Here is a 20,142-nt window from a genome sequence, read left to right as displayed (position 1 = left end):
TCCCGCGGTCTATTATACCTATCCGTATGAACACTGCTTCAGTCAACGAACGACGAATGCGAATGCCGCGAATAATCCCGTAGTCGGTGGTTCGCTTTGAATTTACCGCCATTCGCGCACTCACCCCTCACCACCTGTGAATAGTGCGAGGGCGTAACAACAGGTGGCGAAATTTCGATATTCGATGAATCGACGCGCGGCGACGGCGAGTTCGAGAACTAACCGGCTGACGAGTGGGAGGCCAGAGCAGAGAAGCTACTAATGGCGGCGTTCAACTCTTCACATTTGAAATTAGCGTTTTAGTTATGTGTACCGAGGGACTCGAACCACATCGAGTTTCAAACAAAACGGGAAACAACGGCCCGTCGTATTAGCGTGGTGAGCTGAGCTTGGCCCCGGGGCTGAGCACGTAGTTCTTCGCGCCTCGAACCTCTCGACGATAGTCGGTGTCGGTGTTGATGCGTGCGGGGTTAACCTATTCAGGCTAGTCCCTTCGCTCTCGAACAATGACAATGAATGAGGATTTCAACTTCGCCGAACTTTGTCGGCTCTGCTCGTTGAAAAGCAACAATCATCTTCAGATATTCGACAAGGAGGGCGAGCAGCGGCAGCTCCTCTTCAAAATTCGTTCCTGCATACCAGCTGTGGTAAGTACACAACTATACGTCCACCTATATACGGTCTTCCTGCGAGTCGAGGGATAATTACTCTCAGAATTTCGCAGCCCGTCTCACCGTCACGAGCGTGATCCGTCAATTATCGCGATGAAATTTTTTCATTCATCCTATTGATACAAGAATCGTCAGTTTGTCGCAGCAGTTTCCGACGTGCTTACATAGGTCCGTGGCGTTGCCGGGCCGACCTTACGTTCACATAAAACAATCTCTAAGGGTTTCTACCTGCAAACTTTACAGTTACAATTTTCGCCCGTCCAAGGCACATCGCAATACACTATTTGGCAATGCGTACGAAGCACTGCAACGTAAAAGCTACATTACAACGACGGACTTCGCATTAGGCTTGAAATTTTCTCGCTTTGTTTAGTTTCGTTTTTTATTTTTAATTTTATTTTTATCGTGACTAGATCTCGAAATAAATTTTTCATTTTGTCTGGTTAAGTGGGCTGAAAGTTTTTGTCTGTAAATTTTTTTCTGCCCTAATTAATCTCCGAACTAAGCATCTGCAGACAAATTCACTAAGGATTTGGATAATTGTTGAGAAAAAAAAAAACGATCCCAAAATTTATTGTACATCCATCAATTGTACAGAAGGATAGAAAAATTTGGACAAATTTTAATTCTGCAGGAAAAAATCGTGGCATAATGCTGTGCAGATGTGCAAAATTTATTGCAAAAATAAAAAAAAAAAAAACCTGGCGGTGAAAACAGAAAACGTAGATTGGAACGACTGTTGTTTACATGAAATTGCAGAAGAATTTACAGAGGTTTCAGGGAAAATTTGCACTGAGAACTCAGGTCCTTACTTCATGTGTTCAGTCAATATTCTCTTGTATTTCACATTTCCAGCTGATGACCTAGTTGAGAATAAAAAAAGGTAATTTCTATTGGGTATACACAAACGTAATTCAATTTGTATCCTTGTATTCGTTTCTTGCAATACACGTGCTTTAATAATTAAAAAAAACAAGGAACAGAAAAATGTAGTTGGAAATATGCATACACACATCTTGAGAATCCCAATTGTAGTCTTGGAATAAAACAACTTCGTTTCTAACTTCAAATAAATTACGCTTAGGGTCAGGTACCGGTCCGTGGCGTTGCCGGGCCGACCTTACGTTCACATAAAACAATCTCTAAGGGTTTCTACCTGCAAACTTTACAGTTACAATTTTCGCCTGTCCAAGGCACATCGCAATACACTATTTGGCAATGCGTACGAAGCACTGCAACGTAAAAGCTACATTACAACGACGGACTTCGCATTAGGCTTGAAATTTTCTTGCTTTGTTTAGTTTCGTTTTTTATTTTTAATTTTATTTTTATCGTGACTAGATCTCGAAATAAATTTTTCATTTTGTCTGGTTAAGTGGGCTGAAAGTTTTTGTCTGTAAATTTTTTTCTGCCCTAATTAATCTCCGAACTAAGCATCTGCAGACAAATTCATTAAGGATTTGGATAATTGTTGAGAAAAAAAAAACGATCCCAAAATTTATTGTACATCCATCAATAGTACAGAAGAATAGAAAAATTTGGACAAATTTTGATTCTGCAGGAAAAAATCGTGGCATAATGCTGTACAGATATGGAAATTTATTGCAAAGAAAAAAAAAAAAAAAAACCTGGCGGTGAAAACAGAAAACGTATATTGGAACGACTATTGTTTACATGAAATTGCAGAAGAATTTACAGAGGTTTCAGAGAAAATTTGCACTGAGAACTCAGGTCCTTACTTCATGTGTTCAGTCAATATTCTCTTGTATTTCACATTTCCAGCTGATGACCTAGTTGAGAATAAAAAAAGGTAATTTCTATTGGGTATACACAAACGTAATTCAATTCGTATTCTTGTATTCGTTTCTTGCAATACACGTGCTTTAATAATTAAAAAAACAAGGAACAGAAAAATGTAGTTGGAAATATGCATACACACATCTTGAGAATCCCAATTGTAGTAATCTTGGAATAAAACAACTTCGTTTCTAACTTCAAATAAATTGCGCTTAGGGTCAAGTACTCAACAGATGCATTTCGCACTAATGCATGTGTGCAACTTTCAGTGATGTGGGAAATTTTCTGGTCGTAGAGCGTCTAGAAATGTTTCAACTTATTGCGTGCGTTGAATACGACGATGGAAAATGATTCCCACACCTCACAGTCGTACCATTTACATCCGTAACTGATTGCTAATATTTTTCACAGATTACCAAAGAAGATGCTCTCCCAAAAAATATCTGCCAGCGGTGCCTCTACAAATTGGACATGTTCTACGAGTTCAGAGCAAGCTGCATGACGACTGACACTGTGCTAAAGAATTACGCAGATAGTTTAAAACAGCTAGCCGCTTCAGTCAACAGCCAGGTACACGCATGAAACTTTACATGATTCACGTAATTTTGAATATACGCACGCAAGCTGCACACGAATTTAATTTTAGATGTCGATATAACGCGGCATCGAAAAGCCCGCGCCATTTGAATTCACGGGCTTCTTAATAATTTATTTACGACAATGACCACGTATTACATTTTCATTCGAATTTAATCTTTTTCCCTTTAAATTTTCCACGCCGAATTGTAATCTTTTGCATGAAAGTTTTTACACGCTGCTAAAGGGTCATTGTTATTTTTTGTTGTAATAAAACTGCGGCGATGAAAATACGTGATATGACTAACCAACTCGATAACACGAAATTATCAATCGCGTATTACAATCGAAAGTAAATTATGTGTAGTCCGAGCTGTCCGGATGCGTGTAATCGCACCGATAGTTGTCCCGCTTCAAAATACATTGAGAGCCCATGCAGGTACACAAATATTGTTATTCTTTCAACAAATCCCGGAATATATTATTCTCACTCGGAATTCGGACTCTATATATATATATATACATAGTCCCCATACTACGTCCTTATATATTATGTGCTTCTCCGCCGAAAACGATACCTGACACGTTTTACACATACACCTGTTCGTATCAAACGATAACATACGGAGCACGTGAACAGCGACTGCAGGTCGGAGGGATGTATTGTGTAGAAGTTTTTTAAAGAGTCGCACCGTTTGAACGAGAAAAACATTAAATTCTCACATTTCAGCGTAGCGGGTAGAGTCAGAAAAGTTTTTTAAGAAAAATATAACCAAATTCTATTTTCGTAAAATATGATAGCTACTTTGCGGGTTTCATACGGATCATTGCGCCGAAAAGTATGATTGTAAGTGAATAATGTGATCGTATGCGACATCACAAACGTAAATCAATAATTGTGTGGGTAGGTGGCGTTTTTTCGTTTCACAACTGCATTAGGACTAATTGTAAGAAGAAAAGTTTATTTTTAACACATTATCGGAAAACATTATTGCGCCGAACTTCCCGAAAAAATTTTGGCATGATGTTTCTTTTTCAGCAGTCAATGCGTACCTTGTTATACAGACAACACGCAAAGTTTGTATTGATAGAACAATTTTTATATTATTTTCTCGCGCAGTCAAATAATAATTGTTGGTTTTTTTTTTTCGACGCGTACATTTCGAGTTGCGGGTTGGCTACAAAAAAAAAAGAAATTTTTGTTTTAAATATCTACGGCCACCGTGTGAAATTCGATCCTGTTTTCGGATTTCAAATAAATTTCACGTGGTTTTTGCGTTTCGTTGTCATTGGTAATTCTGAACTAGGATGGTCCATGATTAGCGAACGATTCCTCGTATATTTGCATTGCATGTTAATCGTATCGACCTATGCATAACGAAACTAACGAGGTGCAAGAGCAGTATTTGCTATTTTTCTCGAGTGAGAAAAGTCATATGAAATGGTGAGAAATTAATTTTGGTCAGAAAGTGCAATATAACGCATCGCTAAGAGGAAAATCCGACAGACGGAGACACGTGCGTAGTAAGCCGGTACTGCGAAAGATGAGTCCTCGTTATTACGCCAAGTGTAGATGTAGCATATGACGCATTCCATAACGATTTGACCTGGGTCCGACCCTCGACCTCTTCGATTGAATACACGATTTTTTATCTCGTTCTTTCAACTCTGAAAGGTACTCGTATTTTCTTAAAGATTTTTTGAATCAATTTTGACACGCTTATAATTTTTAAATAAAAAGCATCGCTATCCCAGTTTCTAAAATCTAAAAAAATTATCGAGAATCCGGGGCAGGATTGAAGTTCCGAATTTGGAAAGTTCCGAAAGCGTCTAATTCCGAATTATTTTCTGGCGAAACTTGAAGTAAGGAAATCTAAATCTTACGAAACAATAAAGTTTCGAATGGTCAGAAATCCGGCGGTCCAAAGTTCTGAAATTTGAGATTTTGAAAATTCAACTTCCGAAAAGTAAAGTTCCGATAGAGCGAAATATTGAAAAATAAATTTTCAATAGAGTAAAATTCCGAAAGTTGAAATACGTTCACACAGCGTAATTTACGCAGCGAGTGGGTGTGAAAAATCCGAAAATTCGCAAATCAGAATGACCAGGATTCCGAACATAAAAATATCGAAAATCGAAAACAAAGATCAAACTGATGAAATTTTACCTAGCCAGAAATTCACAGATCTGAACGTCTTCGACGACTCCGAATTTCGATGTTTCAGATGTTATATTTTCTCATTTCCGCACTTTCGGAACTTTGACTTCTCGGAGTTGTTTGCCATTTGGAATTTTGCACTTTCGCAACTTTGAGCTTTGGATTTTCGACCATTTGAAACTTTGATGTTTCATCAAACTTAGATTTCTTTACTATGAGTGTCGGTACCAAAAAATTCAAAATTTAGCACATTCGAAACTTTTGAAATTCGAAATTTCAACCCCGCCCCGAAAATCCTGATTTCCGACAAATGATTTTCCAGAATTATGTCCGATCTCTAAATCTGAAATACGTTGGTTATTAAAAATTATGGATAAGTCAAATCGATTATAAAAATCCGATAAAAAAAAAACAGATTTTAGTGTCTTTGATAGTTGAAACACCCGGATCAAATATCGCGAGCAAAATCGGAGAGGTCAAGGATCAGAGACGCAAGTCTAGTTGGCATGGAATGCCCCATATGTACACAGCTGCACAAAGGGTACACATGCTGCACCGACGAGACTATTTCGTGCTTGTGGTAGGCACGGGGCCGTAGCCGAATAAAGGAACAAGAAGATCCCCGTTGCAGTCGGGCTGCAGGTTCGGTTCACCGTCGGTTGTTGGTTCTTCGTCGGGCCGCGTTATTTCCCCCACCCGAACGACGGCGCGGGCGCGACGAAGGATCTCGACTCGAGGATGGATCCCCCCCCTTTCGATTCCTCAATCCCTCTCCCTCCTCGGCACCGCCATAACCTCGAGTGTTCCTGCGAGAGCGAGAGCGTTTCTTCGTCGTCGTCGTTTCCTTCCATCGTCCGTCCGTCGTTCGTGTTGTTTGGTATTGATCGACGCGCCGCGGCGCCCTGCGTCGTGAATAGAGAGCGAAAGTGACTAGCGTTCTACTGCTGCTGCTGCTGCTGCTGCTGCTGCTCATCGCGACGAGAGGAAGGACCAACAATGCCGCAGTGTGTGTCGGAGTGCAGTGCCGACGGTTCTCGGCTGGTGCAGTGACGACTCTGAAGTGCGCCGGAGACGAGAGTCAAACCCTCGTGCGTTGTACGCGCGACTCGCGTGTCGTCGGCACGCCTGCAGGTGCATCCTGTCTCAGTCCGCAGAAAACCAGTTATTCTTCCTCTTTTTGGCCCGCCTTTGTCGCCTCGCTACTCTCCGGCGTTCCTCGCGCACTCCGGGTGCTCCAGAAAATCGAGCGTCCGCGGAGAGACGTCCCGAAACGAGGGAAAGGAGAGAGACCGTCCGATATCTCGCCCTCCCTCTCGACGTTCCGCGCTCAATGTCAGTGTCAAGGTCGGCGGGCCGACGCACCATCGAGGCGAACCTCGGCTGCCTCACGCTTTCGAGTTCACGAACATCACCGAGCTGCTAGCTGCTGCTTCATCTTCGCCGTCCCCTCGTTTTTCGTACGTTATTACCACCTTGCGCATTGCCGTCGTGGTGCTGTTGCGAGGAGGGGATAAAGAGATAAAGAGAAAAAGAAGCTACTTGTCATTCCTGCTGCAATTAGGGCTGCTAGATCTCCGGACCGACGGAGAAAACTATCGGAGCAACCCGAACTGTATCTCGTCTGAGTGATTTTCGGTAAGCCATTGCCAGCGGGGATTCGGGGGATTCGGGGGATTCGGGGGATTATCCTACCGGCGATTGCTGGGGAGGAAAGGAAAGGAAAGGAATGGAACGGGAAGGGACGGGAAGAGAAGGAAGGGAGAAGTAAGGAAAGTGTGAGGGTGGGAGGGAGAACGAGAGTGTGCAAGACCGGCTGAGGAGATACGGAGACCAAGTACGGTTGTATAGGATACTCTGGTTTACTTCGACACTTCGATGTGCTGGTAGTTTCGACACTTTGGTCTCTTTGTTCGGCGAGAATTCGTGATCTTTACTAACAGTATACACACCTATAATCTCTCTTGGTGTCCGGTTAAAAAGGGAATATTCATGAATCGTGAGACAGACCAAGTTTCGACAAATCTTGAAGTAAGTTTACCGGTTAGTGACACGCTTATTGTTAGACCCAATTACCGATCCTTTTATTTTCCATAATTATAAATTGACGGTGCAAATTGTGAATTTCTCGATGACTAAAACCAATTGCTTGAGGGAAAGATATTACAAATTTAGTTTTTCGTAATTTCAGAACTAAGGATCGAGTAGATACAACCAAAAAGGTCAGTCATTGGGACAGGGTCGGTAACTGGTACACCAACCGTATAAAAAAAAATTTATAGTAGATCCAAAGTCCGGCGAAATCGATTTTCTTTTTTTTTTTCTGCAACGGGTCAGATATTTTAAGATAAAACGGTTTTCCAAGCTTATCTGCATCTCTTTGGTCGAAAACTTTGCGTAACTGCAAGTTTCAACGTTTGTGATCTTTTTCCGTACAACTCTACGAGAATTTGAATACAAATGAGCGATGTATTGTTTCGTGATATTCGACATTTTTTCTACGCTTTCCACAATTTTATTTTCCAATATCCACGAACATAGAGGCTCTGGCATATATTTATAATATTAAAAGTATAGATGAAAAGCCCAGTAGACAATATTTGTTTTCTGTTGCAACAAAACTGCACCGCCGATAGAAGCATTAAGGTCGAAACAACTTGGAACAACCTAAAGAGCCCAAAATCTTGACTTTCATTCTACCCTGTCTGTAGTTCTATGCTAAAAGGAAATAATTGGTACTGAAAACTATATAAATACATTTTACATTTAAAACTTTCGGAGCTTAGAGGCACGTGTTTCATTTAACGCAGAGGCTTGAAACTTCGCACAGATTTTTTGTTAATGACTTGGATCAGATTTGGGGGGCATAACAATGAAAATTTTTCCCACCCCCGAACAAGGTCCACCCTAATAGGCATACAACAAAAGTTACATAGAGAGGAAAATGATCTTTTTCGATTTGGAACCGATATTTCCCGCCTGCTTGTTCATTTCCGTAGTTTGTTTGTTCATTTTTCATACGAGTTTTTAAAGTATGCATGCCATATAAAAATACCTACATAATAAGAACTTGCTGGTCAGGTTTATCCTTGTGTTGCTTTGGTTTAGGATGTCACGTGAACTCCTTGTAATATTATTTGAAAGATTACAGGTGTTCAGGTTCGAATGAAATCTGATATACTGACGAAATTAACAAGAATATATATAATATATTTGATAAATTTATGTTATCCTAGATCGATGTGATTGCTCGATGACGTGAAGTTAGCATTGGTAGATTGTTACACGAGTTTGAATCAGTATTTTTTGAGAGCGACTCGCAGACGGAAAATACGTTCACTGTAATTGAGGGATGTATGGACAGCTAAAAAATAGTTGAAATTTTAAGAAAAACCGAAAATATGGGAGAGTGTAAAAAGAAGACTGAACAAGGGTTGTAAATTGGAAAGGACGCGGACATGGTGGAAAAATTCAGCTAGGTACTTGAAAGGTCCAACATAAAATATACGGATACAAACCTGCAGACGGACCCAGTACAAGTTAGCGGAAAACATTCGGGGACCAGATGTGTGGTTGTAAATTAACCTCTTAAGGTCTAGCGAAGGTTTTGCGACGCTGAACTTGCATATATATATACATATATATATATATGTATATATATGTATATATATGTATATATAACCTTTACCCCAGAGTTTATGAACGACCTTTTATAATCTTATGTTTTCATTGTTGTTATCTTATGAAACGTATAACCAGCGTACGTTTGACAGTCAACAACAATAAAAACAGAAGATTATTCTCGACAAACGTTTGGACTCGTGTATTTTCAATGATACAGTAAGTTTGGACAAACATCGCATGAGCAACCCATACGTCTCGTATGGTGTAGATATTTTCGAATCCTCATTATTTCCGTTTCACAAATTGCCAAGGCCGTCTCATCTTGTCGAGAAACTTTAAGATTTGAGAACCTTTAAACTTTGAGAAATAATAAAATGTTCGTTGAATGCGTCGTTGTATAGGATGTGAAAAAAAAAACGAAAACACATTATCGAACGAACTGGACGTAAAAAAACATTGGTAAATACGGAATAAAACCCGGCGCGGTTAGGAGTTTGAAAAATTAACCGTTCTCTCCAATACGGATAGTTCGAAAATGTAACGAAGAAATAACAAAAAATTAGGTTGAAAATCTCAAAAACGGAGAGCATCGCGTGTCAAAATACCGAAGTCATAAATTTGTGACTGCATATTCGCGTATACGAAGTCACAAAATGTGTCGGTGCAGGCTTGAGAGTGAGAATTTGTCACGTTCGTTGCATCACACAACGCATTTTTATGTCTGTGTGCTGCTGATCGAACAAACGGCGGACCACCCGCGATGCCTTGTGTCTTTTATTCTTTCTTCGATTTTTTTTATCATACTGGAAAATTTTTCTCGCTCGTGAGGTTCAATTCGACTTTAACAATTAGATATTTACGCCACAGGTTGATTTATTAACTTAATTGTAAGACTGAAAATAATTTCTGTATTTGGTAACTTATAAAATTGATATTTATTTATCGGAACAGCTAAGATACAGAGTCGATATTTGAAAATTGAACTTCTTTATTTGCAAAAAGAAAATGAATTGGATGCCTGAATTTTAATTGTTGGTGGTGGGGTTACTGCAACGATCAGACCTAATTTGACATTGTTTCAAAGTACGGACAATCCTAACGTTGCAAAATGAAAGTTTTGCCCAAAGATGCATCCGTTACTATAATAATTTCAATTTCAACCTCATCCGAATTGTGCGAAAATTTATGTAAAATCAAAGTCGACTTATGATTTATGTGCATTATTACTGGTTTCTATCGGTGTGATTATAATTTTGTATGATGCATAGTGCATATTAGCTCTCAAGTTTTGAAGAAACCACATTATTAATACATTTATCAGTAAATATAATATAATATGGTACAAAAGCAAATTTAAATAGTTCAATTGTATTAGTCAAACAACATCGAAACCTCGGTTTATCTACAACACTCAACAAGAGATTTTCCATTATAGCGTTTGTAAAGTATTATCAATTTTTTATCTCGATGTTCGACATTTTCAAATATTTACTTTCTTTGTGTTTATTATATATTTTGTGTTTTTCAATCTAATGTCTTTAATTTATCTTTTATTTAAGAATTTCGAAAATATACAACCAATATCCAGCTAAGAAAGCAGAAACACAAAATAATTCAAATGACACAAAATTAAAATTCCTCTTTTGCAATTATTTCCTTTTAATTTTTCAACTTATTTTACGCGACGATCACTAATTTCAAGTGAAGAATATTCCTCTCTGAATTTGGTTGTCATGTTAAGAATGTTAAAAAAGCGATAATTTTCCCATTTCCCAAAACCATTTTCAACTAAAACTCCTAACGTATCAATTAATAATCCGGATTGTTTTTATTTTCTCATTTTACTAGGTATCAGAAAAAGATAAAATGTCCGGTGGTAGTCAGCAGCAACAGCAACGTACGGCGTATGTTGAAGCCCATGCGGTTGCTCATGCTGCAGTTCAACAGCACATGGCGCAGCAGGCAGCCCAAGCAAGACTTGCCGGTCCAGGTCCTCCTGCTGCTCCTCAGCCACCAAATCCCACGTTTACCATCCCAGATGATGGACTTGGATACGACGATGGTGTCCGAGTTCTCCGCTCCATTGGGACCTGGTATGTCAATCGACTTCTGCAACTCATAACTGAGAGTGTAGAATTTTAAGAACGTAAAACATAACGTGAATGCAGTCTAAATTTTGTATCCAAACTTAACTACTCAGTGTTTCTCATCAAACGATTAAATCTAAAACTAATCGAGCATCATCGTGAAATAATGTTAATTAATTTCTTTATTTTATATACATCCTTATGGCCTATTTGACGATTGAATCGAATTGCACGCTCATGCCCTTCAAACAGGATACCTAATAAATTCTGCCGTGAAAAAGTCATTAATTTTTGGATCGTGGAAACAGGTCACCAGATTATTCTGCCGCAATGCGACCCGGAGGCGTAATGCCAGCATTTCCTACAGCCAATGAGCAACAGTTCTCTAGAGGACCAACGGTCAATCAGGCCCCACGTCCGAGACCAGGCTATGCATCTAAAGCTACAAATACAGGAGAGCCTACAGTCAAAGCGTTTGCTTGCACGGTTTGCGGCAAGGGTCTTGCTCGTAAAGATAAGCTGGTTATACATATGCGCATACATACTGGTGAGAAACCATATTCATGCGAAGTTTGCGGTAAGTTTGCTGACTTTTTCCAGTTTTATCGGATAGTAATTAATTGCTGTTATGCAATCGTCTTCGAGTGTGAGTGAGGAATGTTCTGCTGACAAATGTGAAGTCGATCCTCAATGTAAAGAACATACCTCAGATGCTCTCTAAATTTACAACTTTTGAGTTGAAAATATCCTGCAATGACAAATTCTGTCCTTCGAAATATCTAACTCTTTGCGAGTCATCAAAGTTCATGTCTTATACGAAATTACTGAATGTTACTTTCAACAAAACATGTCCATATCAATATTATGCTTATGATCATTCTATTACCATCTGCTTTCACCTTACGAAACTATGAAACTCATTATTGAACTAGAAGATTTGAAATTGCACTTGAGACATGACAATACGTGAAAAGATTTGTGTCTAAAATTTGTATTTCCCTTGGCATTTTGTATGTTTCATACTCCATAACATTACAATTTTGAAAAGTGCTTATCTGCCTCGTATTAATTAGCAACCTTTAAGTGAATAAATATTTGAATTTCAAACTAATCATATGCAATTGATATTTGAATTTTGAATCTCTACATCTACATTGTCTTAGGCAAAGCATTCGCGAGACGCGACAAGTTAGTTATACACATGAATAAACTGAGACATAGACCGGGTGTGACTCCACTCTCAACTCCAACTGCGCCAAACTCGGATCAGCAGCAACAGCAGCAGCAACAACAACAGCAGCAGCAGCAACAACAGCAACAGCAACAGCAACAACAGCAACAGCATCAAAATCGTCAAGATGCTCTTCAGAAACCAAAAATTGAACCTGTTAGCTGGGCTTGCGAACTTTGCGGAAGAGCTCATGCAACCAGAGAGGAATGGATGCAGCATGCAAGGTAATGTGATTAGAGTTTAAAAGTTGATGTTGCGTCTAAGTAATAGATACTAACAAACAAAAAATCGTTGAAAGTCAGATTCAAGTTTTATGCTTAACGATTGTTATTTGTGGACTGTATAAAAATAATCCTCATACATGTGAAGTTTGTAACAATAAAAATGTGGATAGTTTTTGTGATATCATATATCGAATAGATACTTGTATAGGGTTCCCACTGTTTAACACACAAATTTTAGGTCTCATCTTGAGGCTTCAGCACCACCGCAGCACGCCGCGCCATATTTTCCTGCAAGTGCTGCTCCACCACAACCCTATACATCAGAACGAAATTTCTGTTTGATGTGCCGCACAGATTTTACGGACAAAGCTGAATTCATGTTTCATGTTCGCTCGCATTTTGAGCCTCATTCACAACCGACTCCATCCCAGCATTCGAGTGGTAAGCAGGGTGCAGACTCTGCTACTGCCGAACTCATCGCCCGTGGCTTAGTTGACCCCTCGGGCCTCTGTAGCTAGAACCACACCACCTACCATTGCCTGTCGTCGATTCGTGTCTTACCGTAGTGCAAACTTTCGACTCTGCCGTTGGCGATGTGACATATAGATTGATATAACATCACGCGGTAATCGGTGATCGAAACGTTAGTGCCTATGTGTCATGGATTTATTATTAATCGAAGATATGTAACAGTGAATAATAATTTTAATCATGTTAATTTGGATAGTACAGTCGGTCTTACTCAGTTTAAGTGGCCGATGAAATCATGATTGTTTAAAAATCACGTGTGAGTAATTTAGCCGCTAACTAGATTTATACACACATATATATCTATTATAAATATGATATACATATACATATTATACATATACGTACATATACATTGCTCGGAGATATCTGGTTAGAAGGAGTCGCATGTCTATTTTGTATAACTTGCATCATTATTAAGAGCAATTTATATATTTACAGTATATTTGATGTGTAAAAGAACTCTCTTCCCGCGTTATGATTGATTTACTTGTAAATATATTATATTTAGATCAGCGTATTTTATAATTGTAGTTATTAATTTAGGCATTATACCCCGTAGTATTTCAGTTCATCGATTTATAAGTATATCTGATACAATATCCAATTGTATAATATTGTCGCAACATAATTATAAATACACATACACGCACACATACAATCAACATTAGGGTGTTGAACATCCATTTGTTTCCTTACTTCCGCCCTCAATTGTGCAGACGTTGAATCTTCGAAAATTTGTTATCTTTGGTAGAAATTTCGTAGAGATCAATAAATTACTCAAATATAATCATAAACCCAAAGATTCAAGATATGAGGTTTTTTATTCTTTATTGTGAGCTTACTGGTAATTGCAAAAATAATATTTTAAAAACAAAAATAACAAGATGGAACTTTGAAATTTAAAAATTGACTGAAGCATTTCGTGTCTCAGGTTTGGACAAGTTCAATTTTTAATCTGAAGTAGCGGATTTGAGGGATGGAGTTGCAAAAATTGCGATGGAGAATTGTTTTGGATCTTCTCATACCCTAATATAACTCATCTCACGTGTCACAAGTTACGTATACTTTTTACCTTGCACGGTGGAATGAATGAGCGATTAGCATATCAAAGTATTGTAATAAGATAACTTTACGTATAAAATAGTCGAGATATTGTCCGATGCAAACTTTAGCGTCAAATCTACGGTGTAAGAATTGTTTTGACTTAATCTTCGAACAACTTAGTTTTCGATTGATTTCCGGATTTCACAAACATGGCACTGCCTACTAATTATAATATTCCTTGATTCCCACCGATAAAAAGTACTTGCTCTCCGTCTGCTGTTTTATTGCTCTAACAGCAGGAATTTTTAAATTTTCAATACGCTAGTAAAAAGCGCAATTGCAAATTATTTACAGTCTTAGCATTGAAACTCGTAATTGTTCTATCGCTGTTACATAAAATATAAGTTATTCATAATGCATTCAGAATTGCTGTCATTTTATACTAGAAATTATTCTTCAGTGGTTACGTCACGAGATTAACGCTATATCACGTCATTTTTTTTTTCCTATTACAGAAACTTTTACGCCCTCTACTCGACTATGTTAGTATCTTGTTGAGTTATTATCGTAGAATGATTGAACGTTATGAAAATTGTTGTTTAAGTTTGTGTCCATGTCGCAATTTATTTTTAGAGCCACGGGACTAATTAACTTACTTGATATTATTTGGGAGTTGGGGAGGTGGCGATCACCAGATCAGAAAAGTACCGACATCTGCTCCCATCTTCAGCATGCAGGGATCACGACATCATCTGATTGATTGCTGAAGACGGAAACAGATTCCACTGCCTGAAAGTCAAGATAAAGGTATGATAAACCGATGGAGCTAGTCCCACCAACCCCAAGAAAGCTCGGGAAAAGCAGAGTGGATAGGGAGGAAGTCAGGTGGACCCTCCTTTCACCACCACTCCTAAACTCCCAAATAATACCATGCATGATATGCCATTACTACTAAATTTCAGACAACAACTAATCAATTTTGGATGAAAAAGTAACTACATATTGAAAATTTGTCTAAACTGTGAGGTATTTTTGGAGTCTTATCAGAATGACGGGTGAGCTTGCTACACATGCAGAACATAGTTTTTGAAGTGCTTTGAGAATTAAAACTTTTTATAAAAATGTTTGCTGTAACTACTAAACTTCAAAAATTGTACTCCAACTAACGAGGAACGCAGGCACAGAAACGAATCAATTAATGCTAATGAACTTTTTCTAATTTCACATGAGACTTTCTATTTCAATCTTCAGAATAGTATTTGATTTGAAAATTTATTGAAAAAGAATTATATGCATTAACGGTGAGAAACTAATAATAACAGATAGGCAAAAGTGTTTCAAAATCTTTTCACATTTTGGCGAGATCCGAAATTTTGTGCTTGTTTTTCGGATTAGATTCGTTTTATTATGGTGGAATTTGGTGATTTGTACGTTTTCCTTTTGACTATCTGTTCTGACAGTTTCTTGTGGCCTGATGTTGTTCCGTTCTAAGTTACTTTAACGTTAGTTTCATCCGATTTGATTAAAACTTCATTTTTCATAGTATCGCCGCGTTGCCACACCATGCCGTATCTTGTACGTTTCGGGAAAAATAATTAACCCTAGGAGTACACACTCTGACTTCACAGACGCGATTGAAGTTTCAAAGGACTGGTACTGTGAGACCTTTGACCTAACAGAAACGACTCTGCCGCGTAAAATATCTTTGGTCTTACTTTGCACATTGAAAGAGTGCACAAGAAAGCCTGGTGTTTCTCAGACCGTCGAGGTTTTTTTTAGTAATGATCGAAAATTAGGACAACGTATTTTCTTCCCCAAGCAAGAAATCCATATTACCTCATCTATAATCTGTGAGGAAATGAAAATCATCTCAGTTACTTCCAAAGCCATGAATTTTTTTATCCATCAGTGCAAAACTCGCTTTTCTCCTTCGGCGAAACATTCCATTTACTTGGACGCTTTTCTTGGGCACATTACGAATTGAAATCATATCTAGTTTTCACAAATGCCTTCTTAACTGCAGTCTGCTCATTCACTTAGAAAACTAAACATTCAAATAGACCTAATTTTGCTGATGTTGTCTGCATCTGACAGACCGAGTGTATGAAAGTAGACAGAGAGAAATATGTGTTTACTCCTAGGGTTAATACACTTACACATTTTCGAACCCGCACTTGATACAGCTTCAATGGCACTTAGTCTTGTCTAGATACATACATACATATACAATATACATAGGTACATAAGATTTATTCTAGTGAGGAAGCAGCGAGCGCGCTGAGTTTTACTGTGCCTCCTTTGTAGACGTGTTATTTTATTAGCGTTTTACACTTTTATCTTGTTTTTAAACTTGTTGACTTAGCCAAAAATTTGACTGACTATTGATTGTAACTATCTGTAATTATTATTATTATTATCTTCATTATAGATAGACTAATTAGACCGAAAATATAGATTTGTAAGAAAAACCTCCCTCGAGAGAGATAACTATGTTTTAAAAAAAAAAGTTTTTCATCGATTTTGGTGAAATATCCACTTTTCTGTTTCGTAGACTGTGAATGTCATTGTAATCTCTGTTCAGATTATATGTCAAACCTATCGCAACCTTTTAAATATTTTTGTTTTCCTTGGCGATGTCGCTATATCGATATGTATATTACGTTGTCAAATCTCTGACAATACACAACAATCGATGAAACTTGTTTTGAAATTTATTATCGTGTACAAAATTTTTGGTTCAACTATGAGGCCCGAAACTTAAGAAAGTGCGTATTATTGCAAACATGCAATTGACATTCTGTACGCGTGTATAACTGATAGTATTCAAAATTATCGAAATTTTACTGTCGTTTGTAACCGACTGTTGTTACGATTTGTACAGATATGGATAATTGATCGATCTCTTTGTTTTCTATTATATTATATTCGGTATTAAGTAACATATATAATTATATACGTATGCATTCGATTTTTACCCACAATGTACTGTAAATTTAATGAAATTTATTCTAACTGCTTCAAGACTACAGTGGCGTTTCAAATTTGCACATTAGGTCGCCTTGAACTGGTCAGTGGTCGACCATATTCGAGGTACAGTACGGTGATTATTGGTTAGGGCGGTGATGTTTTTAAATTTGGACCGGGTCATGCAGAAAAAATGAATTAAAAATATAAAGCAAAACGACCAGGCCCACAAAATGAAAAGAAAAGAGAAAGCAATTGGGAATATTGATGAACGAGTAATGTTTCGCATTGTTTCCTTCTTTATTGCGCATAGTGCCTTCTCTCTGGGACATGATAATTACGTATTGTATATGTATATTAATTATGTGTTTATATATAATTTTGACTTGCACGGTAGGAGGCACAATGGCGTAAACGTTATTACTATTACTATTACTGCTACTATTAAACAGATAAATATATAAATAAATAAATAAGTTAGGATAGATTATTTGATGCTGTTTGGTGTCGTCAGGAATGAACATTTGACGACACTGCCTCTAGCATCTGTTTTAGACTACTTTTATACCGTTAATGTCACACGCAGCTAATCAGAGTTGGTACATTACTGCCATAACCATAACATACAATGTATACTCATATACCTATACCTTTATAAATAAAATATATAAAATAACGTGGCATTTGTAATCAGACATTGGCATGAATTCTATGAATTTACTGTTGCGATTTCGTATAATCCGTGCCATTTCTTTATTTCTGCATCAATTCAAAATGTATTAGAGAATTTTTATTCAGAATTGTGTATAGAATCTGGCTGTTGAGCCCAGTTTCGCGTTCGAGGTACTTGGACTTCGATATTTAAAAATACATACGACGACGTCCAAATCCACTAGGACACCCCCTTTTAAAGGGGGACTCTGGTGAAATTTCGATGATGTCGAGTTTTTTGTTTTTGATACGACTAAAAAAGAAGTGATCAAAAATTCCTTCCAACAAAATTTATATCATGGTGTTATGTGTCCTGAAAAAAAATTTCAATCTTCTGTGATGAAAGTAATACGCTGGAAATTTTCTTAACGTTATACCAAAAAATTTGCTTGTTTACCTCTTCACTCTTATTAAAGTTTTTTTCATTGGTACTTAACGACCGTTGAGTATTAGAATCTATTATAGAGTCTTGGTGATCGGTCAATTAAGAAAACGTATTTTTAGTTAACGTTTCGACCCTGATATGGGCCCTTCTCAGAACGATTTATTTTTTTAAACTGTCAAAAATAACAAAAAGATTTTTGTAAAATAAATAATAGTACTAGAAGTAATCAGACTTAAATATTGTAGATGTAATACTCTTAGAGCTATTATATATTGTTGATAGTAAGAACCTTATGATTAATTGAAATAAGGATGTTTTTGAGTGTTATTTACCTTTTGAATTAAGTAAGTGGACTAAGATGTAGTCGAATTCACAATTACAGTTGGTGGAAACAGCGTTCATTTGAGTGACGGTAGACTATGTCAATCTTCAAGTTATTTTATATGTGGGAGTTAATAGTTGGTAGTCATTAATTAAAAAGATTAAAGAACTATGTTTCTTCACAGTCAGTATGTCATTGTGTTAAAAGGTTATTTAAAGAAGGTCTGTTTAGCAATGAAATTAATTCACAGGTGTCAATGAAGTGGAGGTAGGCTCTTTATAATTAAGTTCTACATGTCTAACGAAATATTGTTGGTTGAACCAATTGTGTCAACAGGTGAATAACGACTGATGGGAGAAAACAATTTAATCCAGAGTGAAGGTGAACCTATTATAAACAATTATACAGAAAAACAATAAATATTTTGTAAGAAAAGTTATGTAGAATGGACTGTAAATGGGGACAAAATAATTTTTTGTATGTAGTTAAGGTTAAACAATATTTGTTGTGTAGGCGGAGATTAGAGGTTTGTAAATATTACTTAAATGTTCAACATCTTGTCTAAGATTAACCGAATTGGTATGACCTACAATGTTGCACATTTCTAATAACAGTCTTCTATAATAATTGTGTTCTTCACAAACGATGTTTGTGTTGTCGTAATTAAAAGTGTGTTGTTTATCGATACTATGTTTCGTTAGAGCTGTGTGACGTTCTTCAATCTCATGTATGTTGCGTTGGTGTTCCCTAATTCTAGTGTTGAGATGTCGACCAGTTTGACCTATGTAGACTTGATTGCAGTCATTGCATGGTATTTTATACACGACATTAGATCGTTTGCCCATGGGGATCTTGTCTTTGCCTGTATCAAAAACTAGTTGTAAATCTTTTGAATTTTTTCCAACAAACTTGACATTATATTTGGCGAATAAGCGGTTAAGAGCAGAGTCAATATTATTGTCAAGTATGTTGTTGATGTAGGTGCGTCTCTTATTAATTTGTTGGTGTAATAGGCCATGAGGGTAATCGTTCCATCTTAGTACATTGTATATGAGTGACAGGTTTTTTTCCACGAAACGCTCCTACATCAACAACATACTTGACAATAATATTGACTCTGCTCCTGCTGAAGATAACAATAGACCCGTTAATACATATATCCCCATCCCATATGTATCCGGCCTCTTTGAGTCACTTAACCGCTTATTCGCCAAATATAATGTAAAGTTTGTTGGAAAAAATTCAAAAGATCTACAACTAGTTTTTGATACAGGCAAAGACAAGATCCCCATGGGCAAACGATCTAATGTAGTGTATAAAATACCATGCAATGACTGCAATCAAGTCTACATAGGTCAAACTGGTCGACATCTCAACACTAAAATTAGGGAACACCAACGCAACATACATGAGATTGAAGAACGTCACACAGCTCTAACGAAACATAGTATCGATAAACAACACACTTTTAATTACGACAACACAAACATCCTTTGTGAAGAACACAATTATTATAGAAGACTGTTATTAGAAATGTGCAACATTGTAGGTCATACCAATTCGGTTAATCTTAGACAAGATGTTGAACATTTAAGTAATATTTACAAAACTCTAATCTCCGCCCACACAACAAATATTGTTTAACCTTAACTACATAAAAAAAAATTTTTTGTCCCCATTATACAGTCCTTTCTACATAACTTTTCTTACAAAATATTTATTGTTTTTCTGTATAATTGTTTATAATAGGTTCACCTTCACTCTGGATTACATTCTCTGGATGACATGTAGAACTTAATTATAAAGAGCCTACCTCCACT

At 37.3% G+C, this 20,142-nt stretch overlaps 1 protein-coding gene across 2 annotated transcripts; it reads left to right on the top strand.

The window, feature by feature from the left end:
* Nucleotides 1-69: 69 nt before the first annotated feature.
* On the top strand, nt 70-17,580 carry LOC124174404 (zinc finger protein 768). Of its 2 annotated transcripts, XM_046553536.1 has the most exons (6): nt 70-647; nt 2,880-3,038; nt 10,672-10,916; nt 11,219-11,487; nt 12,074-12,365; nt 12,604-17,580. In XM_046553536.1, exons 1-6 carry the CDS (start codon nt 507-509, stop codon nt 12,881-12,883), a joined length of 1,386 nt encoding a protein of 461 aa, XP_046409492.1. In that variant the 5' UTR covers nt 70-506; the 3' UTR covers nt 12,884-17,580. The 2 variants fall into 2 exon arrangements, with proteins under 2 accessions (XP_046409492.1, XP_046409493.1); XM_046553537.1 differs by lacking the exons at nt 70-647; nt 2,880-3,038 and adding an exon at nt 6,873-7,230.
* Nucleotides 17,581-20,142: the final 2,562 nt, after the last annotated feature.

The sequence above is a fragment of the Neodiprion fabricii genome, chromosome 1 (genome assembly GCF_021155785.1).
Source record: "Neodiprion fabricii isolate iyNeoFabr1 chromosome 1, iyNeoFabr1.1, whole genome shotgun sequence".
In the NCBI taxonomy this organism is placed as follows: Eukaryota; Metazoa; Arthropoda; class Insecta; order Hymenoptera; family Diprionidae; genus Neodiprion; species Neodiprion fabricii.
This window is presented reverse-complemented; position numbering and strand designations above follow the sequence as displayed.